This window comes from Passer domesticus, chromosome 6 (assembly GCF_036417665.1).
Source record: "Passer domesticus isolate bPasDom1 chromosome 6, bPasDom1.hap1, whole genome shotgun sequence".
NCBI lineage: Eukaryota > Metazoa > Chordata > Aves > Passeriformes > Passeridae > Passer > Passer domesticus.
This window is the reverse complement of record NC_087479.1, coordinates 52,203,756-52,221,586: the sequence shown is the minus strand read 5'-3', so window position 1 is coordinate 52,221,586 and position 17,831 is coordinate 52,203,756. Positions and strand designations below refer to the sequence as shown.

Genomic DNA, 17,831 nt, shown 5'->3' with positions numbered 1-17,831 from the left:
CAGTTCCTACAAACACATCACACACAGCTCTAGATCTGAGCTAACTACAGGAGGTTTATTCTGAGAACAAAGATTTGCCTTTATATATATATATATATACACACACACTTTTTTTTTTACCTCTTCCTTCAACCTAAACATACATATCTGCCTAAAGTTAAGAGACCTTTCTGGAATCTCCTTCATGCTTTTTCCAGAGAATATTCACTACTTTAGCCACCTTTTTTTACTACCCAGTATAATTTGACTTTTAAGCAAGCAGCAACTTCAGTAACAAAAAGTTATAAAATACTCAAGTCTAAAGTCATAAGATTATCACTCAGCTTTTTTTCTTTACAGTTTTTTAGCATAAATGCAACTTTTTGGGAGGTTTTAAGGACTTGAGCTTTGAGCTACCCTAGCACATAATTAGTGTGTATGCTCTTGTACATTTTTACCATGCAGGGTGCAATCCTACTTAAAGGAAGTATCTGAACACAGAATCCTTGGGCAGAGCTTAAGTGGGCTGATTTGGTTAGGCAGGTTATTGTCATTATTGCTGTTATTATGTGAGATAATGTTAAAATACTGTCATTAGTGTTATGATTATTTATTATGAAAGGCTTCTACTAAAACAATTTGAACAGACTGAATTCATATAAGGGTGACAAATATCCCCTTTGCTGCCTTCCTCCTCCCCAAAAAAGACAAAGCCACTCCCAGTTTAAGATGTTACTATTTTTTTTCTCATAAACACATAAAATGCTTTTCTGGACCATGAGTAACACACCTCCACCACAAGGTTTATTTGTTTCTATCTGCAAACATTCTGCTTGCATTTTCAAATTCACTGTAGTGCCATTCCAGCCCAGTTTCTCCTTAGTGCAAAAAAACCCCGGCTGCATTCCCTTAACCAGATTTCCTGTTGCACTGCTTATTGTCCCCTCCCCCAGCAAAAAACCTTTCACTCAAGGTCACATTAATCCTCAATGGAAAGAAAAACAGAATGACTGACAGAAGCCTGTCTTGGAACACAATATTATACCTTCAGTGAACTCACACTTTTAACAAATGGAAACAGTTGTTTACATAAAGGTTACATTCTTGTAATTCCATCATTCAAGCAATGGTGGACCTCAGCTTTCTTGCACTTAAAGGATGGTAGAATTCCCTTCACTCAGCAGTTCTCCATGTAACGAAGCCAGGCTTTCTTTCTCTGCAGATTCCTACTGTGTACAACCTACAGCCTGAAGGAGTTCTCATTGCCCTCCACATCTAACCAGCACCAGCCTCCCTCAACCACTCTGCCTCCTCCCTTTCCTTCCTGCATTCCTTCTCTTTCCTTCCACTGTTGCTCAGACCTCCACAAAACCTCCATCTCAGATGTTTTATGGATGCTTATCTGTGCATATTGCAGGCAGTGCTGCACTGAATTGGGCATGTGAGCTAGATTCAGAGTGCTAAGTGATAAATCAAAAGCAAAAAGAAGACCAAGGCCAGCCCTTTTAATAACACTGAACATTTCCAGGGCATGGATTTGTAGTATCCACAGCTGTAAAGTGCCACATTTTCTAGACACATACACTTTCATTTGTAAATACTTCTAACCCAATAACTATGGGCTTCATGAACTTGACACTGAATCCTCTGCAGGCTTTACTTCAGTGCTGAACAGAAGGGAAATCATTCCTCATCCCACTGCTAGATTGCCTGCTCGTCAATACATTCATACTGCATCAGCTTTTCTGATAGGATGCAAAGCTTTATACAGTGGCATTGATTTTCTCCTTGCAGTTCTTTGACAGGCATGAGAGGCAGAGACACAAAATACTCTGTCCTCGGGTGGTGCAGGAATGCTCTTGGCAGCAGAAATAGTCCCTAGAGCTGTGCAGAGCTCCTTGGGAGCTTGTCTAATTCATATTTATGCCATGCAGAGCAACCCAGAAACCAGGAGAGAAGAGAATCCCTGCATATCCAGCTTCTTGTCTGGCTGCAGAAACCAACCTGAGTGCTTGTATTCACACAAATACAGAAACACACTGCTGTGAAGAGAAAATCTCTTGTTCTGTTCTTTTAATTACTAAAAGGAGAGAGGAAAAGCTTTCCTTATGGTCTTGACAGAAATTTTGCATTATAATCATTGATGCCTTTACACCTGATTGTATTTTGTGCTCACTTGCAAAACTGAGTGTAGAGACAAGAATTTGCCTCAGCATCTCTGCAAGGCAGGAGGGAGAAGCAGCACTCAGAGCTCTGAAAGCACAAGAGCCAGCTTTGCTGCCAGCTAACAGTGGCAAGGCACCATTCCATGTCATGCTGAAGGGGCATTCCCTTTGCATCTGATGCTAACCCCTAAGTCTTCACATTCACTGTCATTTTGGTTTATATGATGAAACTATTTCATCACCGAAGTCAGTTAAGTAGTTACTGAGGGAAACAAAAGAAACCTTAAAAAAAAGCAAACTTAGAATGAAATAAAGCTCAGAGAAGTTGAGGTTCACCATTCACTCACAAGGCTTGTAATCAAATGTTTAAAAAGCAAACATCTGCTAATTTCATTCAGTATTTTTGAGATCTATAGGATTCAGTAGCATTTAACCCCACTCTAACTTTCCTTCTTACAAGTACAACCAGTGGTATTTCAACTCTGTGGTAATAAAAAGCAGCTAGAATTTACTTCCTCTTTGTCTAACCAATAATTAAAAAAATAAAAATTCAGTTGCAACACCCTCATCCAATGGATGTCACAGCAGCAGCCAGTTTATTGCAGTAGAGCATTCAGCAGGGCTGTAAATGCAGAAACTGCATTCTCCCATGCACAGCTCCCCACACAAGCTTGGGGCACCTGCACTAGTGAGCTGCAGGCAGGAAAGTGATGTGTAAAAGTCACTGCTAGGACATATGCTCAGGCCTGGTTTGCTGACACACTGAAAGAGTGGCTACAGAAAGAAAGAATATCCAAAGAGGCTTAGGCTGTGATTTTTTCATCTTTAGGAATTGTATCAAAGCTATGTGCTGTGAAGGACACCTGCCAATTCAATACATTGACAGCCATTACAAAGGCAGCAAATAATGCTAGGCAAAAAAAAAATCTCTGGGCTTCACCAAAAAAGAAAAAAAAAAAAAAAGTGTCTGCTCTGAATTATCTGAGGCTGTTGGGCACAGAGGTCTACAGGAAGCCCTAAGCCCTTCTCAAACAAACCTCACATACAGCACAAGACACCCTGGGATACCAAGGTTAAAACTCAGTTCTGAGTTTGTGTACCATATAGCTAAACTCTTGTTCCTTAATTTCATTCTTCATGCAGGCTGTGTTATGTGGGAAATGTGTTGCCTGCACTTTGCTGTGCATCAGCTGGAGGACGTGAGGAATCCTGCTGATGGCAGACTCAAGAGTCTCCTCTAAAGTTAGTGTTTTCCTCACAGACAGCTGTTGACCTCCTGTGGAGAGCCAAGGGGAGCCAGCCACGCTCTCTCACCACCTGTGGGTTCTTGTCTGTCTACAGAAATACCTGTGTCCTTAGTAAAGGGCAATTTTCCAGGTCCAGCTTGCAAAACTGTGCAAAACATACCTTGGGCTGCATTCCAGTTAAGTTCAATATGCAAGATATAAATATGCATGTCCTGTATTTAAGATAAGCCTTATCCTGGGTTTTAAGAATAGATGATCTCACTGGAGGAGAACTCCTATTAAATCAGGAAAAAAGTGGGGAAGGGGGCAGGAGGCTGGGTTGTCATGCTAGCAATTAAGCAATTAATCCTGGCCAGCTTTCTACTGCACCTTTCTAAATGCAGCAGCACACGTTCACTGACTGACCTTGCCACTCCATTCATATCTGTTCTAATTTTGGCATTTTCCATCCAGTACTTTGGCTCTTTCATATAAGCAGGTTGTACCAGGACCTCCACACTTGTGTCTGAGGGATGTGATACACAACTTCACCAACAGCCTTTGGGAAGGTGAATCCTGTTCCTTGCTTTCCTTGTAAGCAGTAAGCACTTCTTAGGATTGACTTAACAGAGAGACATCCTGAAAACACTGGCTGAGAAGTGTGGCTTTCAAATGTTTCACTGCTGATAACTGTTATTAGCAAGGAAGCACTCCAAGGAAGTTCCAAACATTACTAAGGTTAGCAAGACACAGGGAAAACAAGATTATTTAGGGGCTTACAGGAATTGTGTCTGCAATGCAGTTTACTTTCCAGAGTGCTTCAGAAAAATACTACTTGTGAGCTTGCTTCATAAAAATACTTTAAGCAAGATGAACTTGGAGCAGGATTTTTTCAAGGAGTACCTGGCAGTAGGAATGGTCTCTGGCAGAGCAGAGCAGGCTGGTTCCTGCTCTCTGGAATGTGCCCATTGCCAGAGGGGAAGCAATGCACATTTTGGGCTTTTGAACAATATGAATCCTTTTGTAGAGTGGCTTATTCAACAGCAGGTAATTAAAAAATAATTAAGATATGCCCAAAGACATTGAACATTTGCTTTTAGATCAAAAGCTTAACTTAGCAAGAACAATCCTGTTAATTACAACTTCTCACTAATCAAGCTGATTGTGGTAGTTACCTGATCCACACCTCTGCATGTCTCAGTCAGCATGTGTTCTATTATTAAAGTCTCTGTCAGCTACTGAAGCGTTTTCTCTGAATGTGGCACGTAGCAAATGTCTTTCCAGGGTTATGCAAGAAAACTCTCAGGCTGGGAGCCGAGTCTCTGCCACCTGAGTGAATTAGCTGACATCTCCCATCCATACATTTAACAGTCAGAAGGGTGAAATCCATCAGAGCTTACCTGACAACTCATCTGCTTCCACCCTGTGATGGACTCTGGGACAGTTTATTACCACAACGGTAGCCAGCAAACACACTGGGCATTATAGGGAAAAGCCAAGAGGGCTTTTTGATGAACTAGTGCTAACCAAAATGTAAAAAGAAGGATAAGTAAACCCTGAAATTACAAAATAAGGATTATCTCTTCCAGTTGTATAGAGAAACGATGCAAAATGGACCCAAAGTGGTTAAAACCACCAGCAACAATTGTGAAGAAATCTCACTTATCAAAATGAAGCAGTAACTCCAGTAACTTCCTCTCCACTTCAGGAAAGGGAAGCAAATGAAGCAGCCTAACACTGTTGCTTCCATGCTTTGAAGAGAATGCAGTTCCCTTGGGTGTGAATGTATCAGGAAATTAAATGAGCTCCTTGATTCCCCTACCTGTCTCCTAATTATAGCCCAGTGTATCTCGCAGGGAGCCAAGACTACAACTCAGATAATCTTTTTACTTAATATATCACAGACTTTTTTTACCAGATACTGATGACAGCATGAACCCTCAGTTTAGTTTCTGTGGGAGGTCTTTTGACATGTATTTAAACATCTATTTTCAATATGAAATGAAATTATCATCTAAAATCTATACAGCTGTTCCTACTACAGTCTAGTAGGATGTATCTACATGAAAGCAGAAAAATGCACTTGAATGTCTTTGAGTTCATTAAAATTAATTAAACCTTCATAAGGGTATTTTTATTCATAATCCAAATGAGCTTCATTTGATTAACTCTGTTTCACTCTTTTAAAGCAATCTACATACAATTAAGCCTCTTTCATTCTGAATAAGTAAACAAATTAGTTTAACATAATCAAATTAACCCACGCACATTCAAGTTCATTTTCCTGGAGAGCTCCCATGTAGAAAAACATTAACATTCTTAAAATAACTTAATTCAGTTGAGTGGTAAGCATAAGAAAAGCAAAACTTCAGGAACTCCTACTAAAAACAGTGTCATGCCTGTAATCCTTCTCACACTTACCTTTCTCACATTGTAAAAGTCTCGATGGGGATTACTCTTCAGTTCTTTAAATTCTGACATCTCATTCAACATCTCGTGTAAGCTAAATTTAGATTCTAAAAAGTTAAGCCTCCGATGACAATATGTTTTTCTGTAAAAGAAAACAAAAAAATGAACTGTAACTCAAAACTAGTTGTATTTCAAATTCAAAAAGAACATCAAAGTTTTCACAGTAAAAACAAAGTTGGGGCATTTTACGAGGTCTAAGACAAATCCATTCTTTTATCCTACTGGCTAACAAATATGTAAGCAAATTTCAGACCAAAGTTATTAGTGAAATCTTAAACAAAACTCCACATAACCATGTTATGTCCTTCAACTTGTCCAAGTATTCATCACTATACCTGTGCATGAACTGCAGTCCTTTTAGTAATAAAAATCAAAGCATCAAACCTATAATCAAATGCATGTCAGTTGCAACTTCTCTAAAATGGTACCTCCAATAGAACAATCTTCTCATATATAACAGAAAGAACTTGTCATCCAGCCTTACTCATTATGAATTTTTTTAATCCTCCAAATTGAGTTGATTTTTCAATTTAATGTGAGAAGCCAAGATGAGATCCAATATGCTTCATCTTTCATGCCTTGAGAACATGTATGTTGTGTACAATTTTTTTTTTCCAAAATAATTTCTTGTCCCCTTTATAGAAAATATGCTTTTTTTGTTCCTGCTTGCCTACTCAGAGCTCCATCTTCACTTTTATCTTCTGTCATGTCTCTCCTTCTATTTTTAACCAATGACATGGTTTTTCTCTTCACCATCTGTCAATTCTTATTGACTCCACAATATTTTGGTAGCACTGTTAATGTAATAGCCTTCTTTTTCCTGCTTTATTGTTGCCAATCTCTCCTCAATAGGACACAACTCCCATTATGGTTTTGGAAGCCTGTTTCAAACCCAGTCTCACAGAACCCAATACTAACCAAGACCTGTTTGCCCACTTCAGGAAGTCTGTTGGGTCACACTGTTATCCAAAAGACCACAACCCTGAGGGGTGAGATTTCATCAGTTTACCAGCAGCAAAGATTAAAGAACAGTGGCTCTTGATCTCAGAGCAGCCCCTCATGTGATGGGCATAAACGACAGGAAAGCACTTGCTGCAAACAGGGAACCAATACCAAAAGAAGAGCTTATGCACCAGGATTATGGGAAAGACCTTTTTCTTTTGAGTTGTGCACACTTATTGGAGTGTGGATGAGCCTGCAAAAGCTTACTCTGAATTAGTGAAAGGAGCAGGTGACTGACCTACATTCACCATGGTGCTGAGTGTTCTAACTTATCCTACCACAGCCCTTCCTACTTAGGGCTTGCTGTTACAACTGAGAGGTCTAAGGTTTAAGTGCAAACTGCAAAAGAGCCTTCAGCGTGACTCTCATTTCTGGTTTTCCTCCTCATCCTTTTATCTTCTCATTGTCTGTCTGGGAATATAACACACTGTAACTGGAATGCTTTTTCCCATTGCTGACTGTAACCAAAGCCTGCTCAAGCTGGCACTGATTTGGAGCTGGTAAGGCTGGCACAGGCACAGGAGGTGGCTCCTGAGAAAGGGCTTAGGGAATGGGCCAGGCTTGTTCTGCCACTGTCACTGCACGAGGCAGACAGACTGACACAGCTGTGAGAGACAGACAGGGGAAAGAATGCACCAGGTGGGGCTAACTGGGCACAGTGTCAGTGATGATCTCTCCCAGGCAGGAGGACCAGCAATGCAGTGCTGGCACACAGGGCAAATAGCTCAGAGGAACAGTTCAGGTTCCTGCTTAGTTCCATCCTAGAGTGGATTCTTTTCCTTTCCTGGTGTTGAGGCCATGAGAGATGATGCTGTTTCCAACCCTCAGCTAGGAAGTAAACTTAAAACTGGATGCACACGCTTTCATCATGCAGCAGGCAAGGACATGGATTTGTCATGAGTGTCACTGACTATACTATAGTTGTTACATTTGTAGTTTTTAGAGACTTCACAGAAAATTGGTGGTTCTGGGAAATTTTGGACTTATTTTGATTGCACATACATGGGTCAGTTTTGCAGCATATGAGCAGTTAATTAACATCTGGAACAAATCAGACTAAATATTTATGTTGCTGAGCTGATCTGCATGCTCTGCATATGCAGAGTTTTTCTTCAAGCAGCCAGAGCAGAACAGACATGAAGGAATTTAGGACAAATGTTCAAAAACCTCAGGTTCAGCATAGGCAAAAACAAAATTAAAAAAAAGTTTTAGTTCCCATGCTTCAAGGAGTTTGGGTCAGATTTGACTTGAATGGAAACACTTTGCCCATTCCTTAATGTTTTTCTGTTAACCCCTTTTTTTTTTTTTTTTGCCATGGTTGATGCTAAGAAACCAAAGAAATGAAAGGTAGCCATAGGTGGCATTGTATTTTTTCCTTTTTAAGATTTTTCATTGTGCATTAATGCTTGAGAAAGGCAAAACAAAACAATACTATAGAATGGGTATGCTGAGAAATTAAATGGCACAGAAGTGAGAAGTACTAAGGCACAGGGGCAGAGTAACAAAAGAGGAACATACGTTGGGCCATCTGCAATGAGAGCAAGAACATGGCTCAGGTCAAGGGTGTAGGTCTGCAGGTCAGGATAGGGCAAACTCCGAGGCTCATTGAGCTCCATCATCTCTTTGCTATCATAAACAAAGGGAATGCCACCTTTCAGCTTGATAACATAATCCAAATTGTCTGGAGCATCATCCAGATTATAAGGATCTTCATTTTCTTCTGGGGGTGAATGGAAATCTGAAAACAAATTTACATTACAGTCAGAAGAAGTAACTTACACAAAAGGCAAAATAATTACAAAAAGAACTTCCTGCTTCTGTAAAGGTTAATTTCTAACAGATCTCAGTATTTTTATTAAAATCACATTCAGTTACTATAAAAAAATCTGCTGTTACAACAAAGGTTTTTTCTGACAGGCTTTAGTTGCAGCCTCTCTCTAAATTAAATGCCTAGCTTAATTCAAACATTATATGTTATTAGAGTTCTCTGAACCACTGCATACAGATTTAATACTATTCTTTATTAATGTGTGTTGGAATGAGTTTGAAAATGAGTTTGCAGAGGTATTTAAATAAGGATGGTTCAAGTACAGTTGAGATTTTTCATCAATAAAATAGTTGTTGACTTCATACCCACCTTCATTGTTTTCTTTTCACCTTCTGACTCACTGTAGCAATTTTGGAAATTCGTATTTAAGCATAGAATCAGTTGGGTTTGTTGTGTTTTGATTGGAGTTCTTTAGTTTGTGGGGGTTGGTTTGTTTATGTGTGGTTTTCAGTGGTGAGGGCTCTGTTTGAGGGTTTTCATAATTTTTTTTAATAGAAGCTTAAAAGCCAAAAACTGTACAACATAAATCCAGTTTATCCCTTGGCCTTCTAATCATAAATAAAATCACAATGTACCAGAAGCACAACTGGGATTTGTTCGGTACAGTTTTGTAAAGCCTTTGAAAAGTTATACAGTTTTTTCGTATGAATCAAGTAATCACATGTATTTCTAGGAGATTTAGTTAATGTGAACACTCAAATATTGTCACTTCTGTTACGAACAATCATCACTTTTACAATATCTTACTAATGCAACCAGCACACAGTGTCCTGACTGCATTTATGTCAACTTAACTATATTCTTTGGCTCAATATGAAAAGATTTCTTCTTTTACCTGTTCAGTTAAGTCACAACAGAAAAGTAATCACCAGTCCTTTTATTCATCTAGAGCACCTGAATGTATGTTATAAACTGATACCATCCTTATCTCTAATATTCATAACTATCTAGCTAAAATTTGTGCTAATTAAGACATTGCGTAACAAGATTTTATTTTCTGTGTCTTAAGTTTAAAATCATAACGGTAAGAAAGTTATTAGCCTAATAATAACTTGGAAATATCTCCCTGGCAGCTGCTCCAAAATATCTTCCCTGTCTTGAATATTCAGTATACTGTCCTCTTTACACTCTTCCTGGAAAACAAACACTTGAAAACATATTTAGTCACCCTCTTTCAACCACTAAGGCAGTAATTGATTTAAAATATCACTTCAAGGCTGAAAATAAGTTGTCAGCAACGTGGACACATTTACAGTGGCCCATCTGTACAGACCGAAGGTTGCTCCTCAGCCTAATCCAGAAATGAGCAGTGCAAACAGTTTAGTGCACAAGCAAAGCTTTCAAGACACAACCCACCTAAGAGACAAAAATAATCTGTGACACACATAGTGGGGGAATATGTTCAACCTAATAAGCCTTGTTGAGAGATCAGTTTATTTACCCGGGCAGAATGCCCAACAAATATGACTCTACAGCTTGCAGTCTTGACCTGGCAAGTGTAGCCTGCCTGTGAAATTCCTGACTCAGGGCTTGCTAACTGGCATGTCAGTATCATGCTTTAATTTATGATGTAGATGAGCTCATCACCCCTCTTAGTTCCATATGCCAAGATGAGGAGGAATGACTTCACTTTAAACCACAGCTTTTTCCTGAGGGAGCATAAGTATGCTACTTAACATCCCATTTGCTTAGGAAATAAAGTAATCAATAAGAGACTAGTCTTGGTTTTTAGGTTTTGACAGCTTCAAAGTTCTAAATTAGATACAGGATTTATAACTTAGGCCTGTTAATGGTTCTCCACTCAATAACAAAATAAATTACAAAGACAGTCAGAAGAGATCATCACAAAAATACAGCTTTCCTTTACTATAGTATTGCATGGGTTTAATTCTGCATTTTAAAATAATGTTTAAATTTTTTAGAATGGAATTGAATATTTTAAAAAGGGTACTCACCTGGGCACACCTCATCTTCAACCTTCCATTTCTGATCCCGCATGCTGCACAGGTACTGAGATGTTGTCCTGGGGAAGCGGTGGTAGGCAAGACGTGAGTACTTCTCTCGGATGAGGAGAGCTTTCACCAGGCTCTTGGCAGCTTGTTCATAGTCATCAACTGTAACCTGGAAGGAAAACCTGGATAAATACTGGGAAAAATAGCAGTTCTAGCATAGGAGTGTGTGGGGCTTGACCATAGGGATCTTGCCCAAGGAGTCAGTAAGCCAGTGCCAGAAGCAGAATCCAAATACGATATATAAAATACACACAAATGTTTTTATCCTAGCATCTATTACCTATTTATTGAACATCTGATTCATGTTTTGATCCAATTTATTATTAAAAAGAGTATAAAACCACCTGACCTTGACTTCTGTCTAACAAATCACTGTATTCACAAAGCAATTTAGATTTTGTTTCAGAGAGCCATCATATTGGCATTTTACATTTCATGTACATATATGGGACCTTTTTTACACCCTCTAGATACAGAAAGTGGGAAAACAATAGTTTCTTACCCCTGCACAGTAGTCCCCACTAATTGAAACTCTCTGGAATTCTGGTACATCATATGGCACTTGGACTGGCACAAAAGCACTTGGAACAACTGGCGTTGCAGGAGACAGGACAGGATTGGCTGGTGGTGCTTTCCATTCCTGAGGTGGAATTTGTAATGACAAAGACTGGGATCTAATCATCTTGAAACTTTTCTTCCTAAGAATTCACGGTATAAAACATAAAATAAGCCATGGTATAAAACAATTAATACACTGGAAAACTGATTATAGCAAAGAAATCACCACTAGGAAATGTTACTAATGAAAAATACCACAGAAAAATGCTGTTTCTTTCATACCACAGAAAAAAATGCTGCTCAGAAAGTACTTGTGCTTTTAGCTTCTCTGTATTGACATTTCACATGATCTACACCACACACAATTGCACTTACCCTCTACATGAGTCCAATATGCCACAATTTATTTACAATCACTCTAAGATGCCCTAAGGTTTTTGTTTCACTTCTCACAACTTCAGTTTTAGCAAGTCACTGTGCAGAAGGAAAAGGAGATCACTCTGCTCACTTTAGTAAGGGTCAATTCTTACAGACTGACAGCATCAGAATTCATGAAGGATCAGACAGAAACAAGTCAATGTTACATATGGAAATTGTTCTACGTTATGCTGATACACACACTTCCCATTCTTCCCAAAAGTTGCAAGACCTAAAACTCATCTAGTTGTCAGACAAGACTAGGCAAAAAAATTTCACATAACAGTCATTCAGTTCAACTTGTAAGGAAAAGGAGGAGCACCTAGTTATTCCTTAGGGAGTGTTGGATGAGACTTGAGGCTGATGTGGTCATCAGAGTAATATCACAGCATGGCTTTGATACACAAGTCCATTCCTCCCTTCAGGTGAAGCTCACCTAAATTTAAAATGCTGCCTTTTCTCATCAAAGCTGTGATAGATGTGCACTTCAGATAAACCAGCTAAAAAAGAATGCTGTGCTCTCCAGTGAAGAAATTGTAATACCTCAAGTGGAGCTTTGGAATATCACTAAAGATATAATTCATTTTCCTTACTCAGTTTAAATGTTCTTAAATGTATTTTAAATATTCATATAATATATAAATAGTATGTTATAAACTACCGTGATAATTTCTTTTGCACTGTGGAAATAGTCCCTACTTTTGTAAGTTAGATACCAAAACCTTAAAATGTTAGTAAGAATCACTAACAAAGAAAAAGGAACACTGGAACATTCTCTGAAAGCTGCATATTACTTCTGTGGTATTCTTAAGAATAAGAACATGCAGTGCTGGTACAATTAACACCCAAATTTCATCCTCTAAAGTACTTGTAGCCACCTTGGAAATCAGCATCAGTTTTGAAAGGCAGCATTTGATCAACTGAAACTGGAAACAGCACAAGCTGTACTTGTGTCACTGTCCCTTCAGTACTGCAGGACAGGGATGAACACTTGTTCTGTTCCTACATGTAAACAAAATACCTATAATACCCCTTCCTAAACAGTCAAACCTGTACAAAGCCTGAGTTTGTTTCTGTGAGACAAATTTTCCAAATTAAAATGAAACATTAGTTCAGGAGGAAATATATACCAAACATTTGCTTGACTGGAAACATCTGGTTTTCCCTTCTGTGCCTGTTTATGTCTATGAACATGCCAACTGGGAAATCCACTTGCACAATTCCAAACCCAAAGTCTCAGCTTGTATCATCAGTGAGTCATACCTTAATTTAACTAAATTGACTCTTCTCCCTTCTGCTCCAGAAACATGATTCCAAGTGTTGCCCAACTGCCTTTCTGCAGCTAACCAGGTACATGTGTTTAGCTATCACTTTCAAATGCTTTCTTGCCTGCCTGCTTTTTGAAGAGTCTGTACACGTCCAGCCCATTTGGTGTCAGGCTGCTGCTGAGCTCATGTGACTCCAGAATCAGCCCAGCAGTCCTGTGAAGGCAAGACACTGGAACAGCCTGACATCAGGGGAAGGCTGTCTCTCTTGCAGAATAAAACAAAACCCCAAAACTCAAACCAAAGCAAGTCTGCCTTCATTGCAGCCGTGGGTAAACCAAAGGTAGAATGAAATTTTTTGTTTTGTTTAATGTGCACTTTTGTGGCTGACAGTGGCTAGATTTTATCTCTGTGAGTAAAGGAAACCTACAAATAACCTCATTATGCCAATACCCCTTTTCACCTTACCCCTTGATCTTAAATATAAATTCTTTGCTTTCATCTATCTTTGCAGAGACTAAAGGAAGTATCATGCCACTGTCATTTTCTCTGTGTTAAAAATTTCTGTTTCTCTTAATGAAACTAGAAAAAAGAGGGGGCAGTGTTTCTTTTTCTGACTCTTCTTACATTAAAGACTCTTAGGGTTTTGTTCATTTCTACCCAGCTATGCTGTTTATTAAATTTGCATGAGCAATATCTGTGCTATTGCTGGGAACACAGCTTCCCAATCCAAGCTCCCTGGGGCCCATCCTGATACCTCCTGCACAGGACAGAAGGACACCACAGGGGTGGCCCTGGTGCCTGCTGCTGACCTTTCTCCTGGAGTAATAAGAGGCAGAATGCTGTTTGCCAGGTATTTCAATACTAACTCAAACTCATTTCAAAAACTATTTTCCACTAAGAAAGCAACTACAGAACAAACCTTTTAGCTGTTTCCACAGACTGCTGTTCTGCCAGCTCCTTCTGCAGCTCCCTTTCCTTGGCCTCCTTCTGCCCAATAGGGCAGTCTTCAGGCACGGTGAAGAGTGACAACGCATCCTTGCTGTCTTCTTCTCGCAGAACTTTGGCAAACACCTTCTCTGCCAGGAGCCGCACGTGCTCGTCCACCTCGGAAATGTTCAGCTTGGGAAACTGCCGCGGCATCTCGCCTGATGAGGAGCACAGGTGAGAAAGTCAGAGCTACAGGATGAGTGAAGATGTGCGAGAAATTGGGGGTTTTTCCATGGTATGCCTAGCAAAATTCAGGGCTTGGAGCAAAATCAGAAGAAAGTAGAACAGCTCTGCAGAATTTAAACTAGCATGCAGTACACAAGAACCACAAAGCAGCTCTGCTTTTGGAGCCATGCTAATTTGTGCATCAGGAACCCACAAAAATTCCTAAGCAATTTATGTAGAGATTTACCAGGAGATTCCACTTACTTGCAGAATCACTCAGACAATTTTTTGTGATACAATGGATACCCAGCTGCGTGTCTTTGCACTGAACCTGGAAACCACATTCACTCAGTTGCTTGCCTTCTTCCTTGCTCCGTGACTTCAAGCCAACGGGCAAGTTAGAAAAGAAGGTTGTACATTTCCACCTCACCCCATCCCTTGCACAAATCAGAAAGTCACGGAACTTCTGGGAAGTGGAATAGTTGCACAACAGGAACAAAGGTAGTATAGTTAACTCCATGACTTTTTTCCATTTGTAATAGTTCATATCACATTTTTGAATGCATGTGGGAAGCAGATAGGTCATGGACTTCCATTTTTACTTGGCATTTAAATATTATTTTTCAAAAAGAATATGTTTTATGTTTTAAAATTTTAAGTAGCTAGGCTTTCAGCACAAAATATTTCCGTAGCATCACTACTAAAATGCCATCTTTATTGTTTCTTCTGTAGATTCCGGGCTTTACTTTTATTCCATTTTCATACAATCCAGAATGTGCATTTTAGCACAAATGGAAGCATTCCAGAGAGGAAAAAACACGGTGCTGATAAACTACAGACCAGCATTATTTGTTGTGTACTATAAAGCTTTCTGAATGCCTTCAGTATGATGGAGTTTATAACAAATAAGATTAAATTCTTATTACATAAGTTAAAAATAGCTGCAAACATGTCACAGCAAATGGATCCAAGCACTGCCAGAATGTGAAGTCAGGGTCCAGAATTGGCTTTTCAGAATTTCTAACCATTTTTTGGTTAGAAAAATGCAAACATACTTTGTGAGATAGCATTCATTTAAATAACAACATACCCTGGAAGGCAGCCTGGAGTGTGGCAGTTTTTTATCTCTCCAGACACAACTTATCAGGGCCCCCATTACAATTTTTCTGTAGGCATGCTGCAGGTTTCATATGTTGATATGTGATCCTTTTGATATGTGATCCTGTTTGTTTCAGCCTAAAAGACTCTAATTAATGTCCACCTGTTTTCACAGTTGCTTTGAGAATATTTTTGCTTTTATTCTAAAAGCAAATGTAGTACAAAAAGGTGGCAAGAATTAAAATGGACCATAACACAGCAATTTAGTGTTCCCCTACATTACTTTGCATTCTTATTTTATAAGAACCCATTCACATGCCAGAAGAAAAGCATCTCTGTTTTTAAAGAGCCGTGGATCTGACTGTGCTGTTTTCTGCACAGGAGAGTATTTGTTTTGCAATTAGTATTAAGTCTTTGTAAAATCAAGTATAACTACATAGGAAATTTAAAAATACGTACATGTTTAGCTGAATGATTCAGTGGCAATGCACTACCATATCTAAGTAGCATCCAAACTTAGGTTTGGTTCTCAATGTCAACCCCCAAGGAAGTCATGGGAGTCTGTCCCCTGAACTCAATGAACACAGTTGTCAGCAGCAGAGCCCGCCACACATGTGGCTGCCAGCAGCAAGAGCCTTTTGAGCTGCTTCAGCCAGGGAAAAACTCCCTTTATACTTACTCAACTACAGTAAGAGTGTTAACAATACTAGTACAATGTGAAAGAATAACATTTTTTCCGCTGAGCAGAAAATGCTGAGCATTTTCCTAGTTTAAATTAACTTTTTCCTAGAGAATTGTGATCAGAAACAGAAGTGCAGTAAGAAACATGCTGCATGAGAAACCACGCTGTGTTTTAAATCCTTACAATAAGGTAGTGAAGAGACAGAAAGTACAGATGTAAGTACAATCCTTTACTGACACTAAAGTTTTTTTTCTTTCTTACAGAACCCAAGCTCACGTTCTCCACTCAAGCACGAGATGCTAAAGTACAGAAGAGTTTGAAATGTACATTCACCCACATTACTGCTAGCTCATGGTACCAAAATGAGCCTAACAACCTAAAACAGTCATGAGGCACCTCATGCAATACTCGTGTGAGCTGTGCCATCCTGCATTGGAAGAGGCTCTTGTATCCAGTATCCTTCTATTGAACTGCTGTCCTTTGCCCAAGGTGAGCAACAACTAGACATCTTAATTGGATGGGGAAAGGTACAAATGCCACCTAGTAAATGATCATTTCCTAAATATCTCGATCTAATAGAAAGGTTGGTTGCTCTTTAGGTCTGCACCTTTGCAGAAGAAAATAAAGCTATTTCTCTTGAAACATGCTGCACTAAAAAAAAAAAAAAATAAAAAAAATAGATGTAATGATTATTTAAAAAGCAATCATCGATCAGGCATTTAACGGCCTTGAATCTATACCCAGCACACGCCGTGAAAGCCGGAGCCGCCTCCGAGCGCCGCGGATGCCCCGCGGGCAGCGCCGCATCCCAGCGCCGCGAGCAGGTGGGGCCGGGCCCGCGGGCGCTGCCGCCGCAGGAGCCCCGCACGGCCCCGGCCCAAGGTCACCGGCAGCGCCCCGGGCCAGCCCGGCGCGGCACTTACCGAGCGCCCCGGGGAGAGCCATGCTGGGGCAGGGCCGGGCCGCCGCCGGCCGGAGAGACGCTGCCCGGAGCCGCCGGCGGAGGAGGCGGCGGCGGGGGGAGGAGCCGCTCCCGCCAGCTGCCGCCGCTCCCCGCTGCCGCATCCACCCGCCGGCCGCCCGGTACCGCAGTGCCGCGCCGCCCGCGCCCGGCCCTTTATGGCCCGCGGGCGGAGGAGCCGGCTCGCCGCGCCCCCGGCCCCGCCGGCTGCCCCCGGGGCGGCTGCACCGCGGCGGGCGGGGGGCTGCCCCGGCCTGTCCTGCCCCGGCCGGGCCCCGCCCCGGCGCGGGGGGCGAGCGGCGGGCGGGGCGCCCCGTCCGTACCTCGGTGAGGGCCGGCGCTGTCGCTGCGGGGCCGCGGCTGCACCTGTGGCGGGGCTCGGGCGGCGCCTCTCCGCGGGGCCGCGGCCTCAGCGGCAGCCGGAGCAGGGCAAAGCGTGGCCCCTTCCCTTTCCCCTTCCCCTTCGGTGGCTTGAAGGCAGAAGTCGCGCTGTCACATGGCCCCGGCCGGCGCGGCAGGCAGGGAAGGAGGGGCGGGAGCCCAGCCCCACCTGGGTTCGCCTCAGCGGTGCCGCCTTATCCGGCGGCTGCTTCAAAACTCCTCGAAAAGCGCTTTAATGTAAAAAAAAAAAACTTGGGTTCGGGACCAGAAAGTCGTGAGGCTAGTGCAGAATGATAGCCGGTAAGTGTGCTGGAGGTGTGTCCCAATCAGAAGTGTTTTCAACAGCGTCTGCCCTTCAATGTAGCAACGCAGTCCAGGTGCTTGTCTGTAATAAAAGACAAACAAACAAATCCCCAAGAAATTTTCCGGGTAGATCGGCGAAGGCTGATAACTAAAGCTCAAACCCAGCGTGACTCAGCAGGAATGAGGATATTAACAAGTAAAATCATTTGACCTTATTTTGAGAGATTCTGGGCCCTGAAGCTGAAAGTTCTAGGGCCTTTTTTTGTGAGTTTGGGTTACAATACTTGGAGACTAACCTGAAAACATTTAGATATATAAGTATCTCTACAA

At 41.1% G+C, this 17,831-nt stretch overlaps 1 protein-coding gene across 3 annotated transcripts in view; it reads right to left on the bottom strand.

Moving 5' to 3' along the window:
* AMPD3 (adenosine monophosphate deaminase 3) overlaps nt 1-17,341 on the bottom strand; it is a 33,031-nt gene extending 15,690 nt beyond the window's left edge. Inside the window, exons 1-6 of one of the 3 annotated variants that reach the window (XM_064425512.1) lie at nt 17,141-17,341; nt 13,844-14,069; nt 11,184-11,379; nt 10,625-10,790; nt 8,360-8,579; nt 5,792-5,921 (exon numbers count right to left, since the gene is read on the bottom strand). In XM_064425512.1, coding sequence (XP_064281582.1) covers nt 5,792-5,921; nt 8,360-8,579; nt 10,625-10,790; nt 11,184-11,379; nt 13,844-14,064 — 933 coding nt within the window. In that variant the 5' untranslated portion in view covers nt 14,065-14,069; nt 17,141-17,341. Of the gene's footprint in view, nt 1-5,791; nt 5,922-8,359; nt 8,580-10,624; nt 10,791-11,183; nt 11,380-13,843; nt 14,070-16,779; nt 17,089-17,140 lie in introns of those variants that run through there. The other 2 variants (XM_064425513.1, XM_064425511.1) reach the window with 2 other exon arrangements.
* Nucleotides 17,342-17,831: the final 490 nt, after the last annotated feature.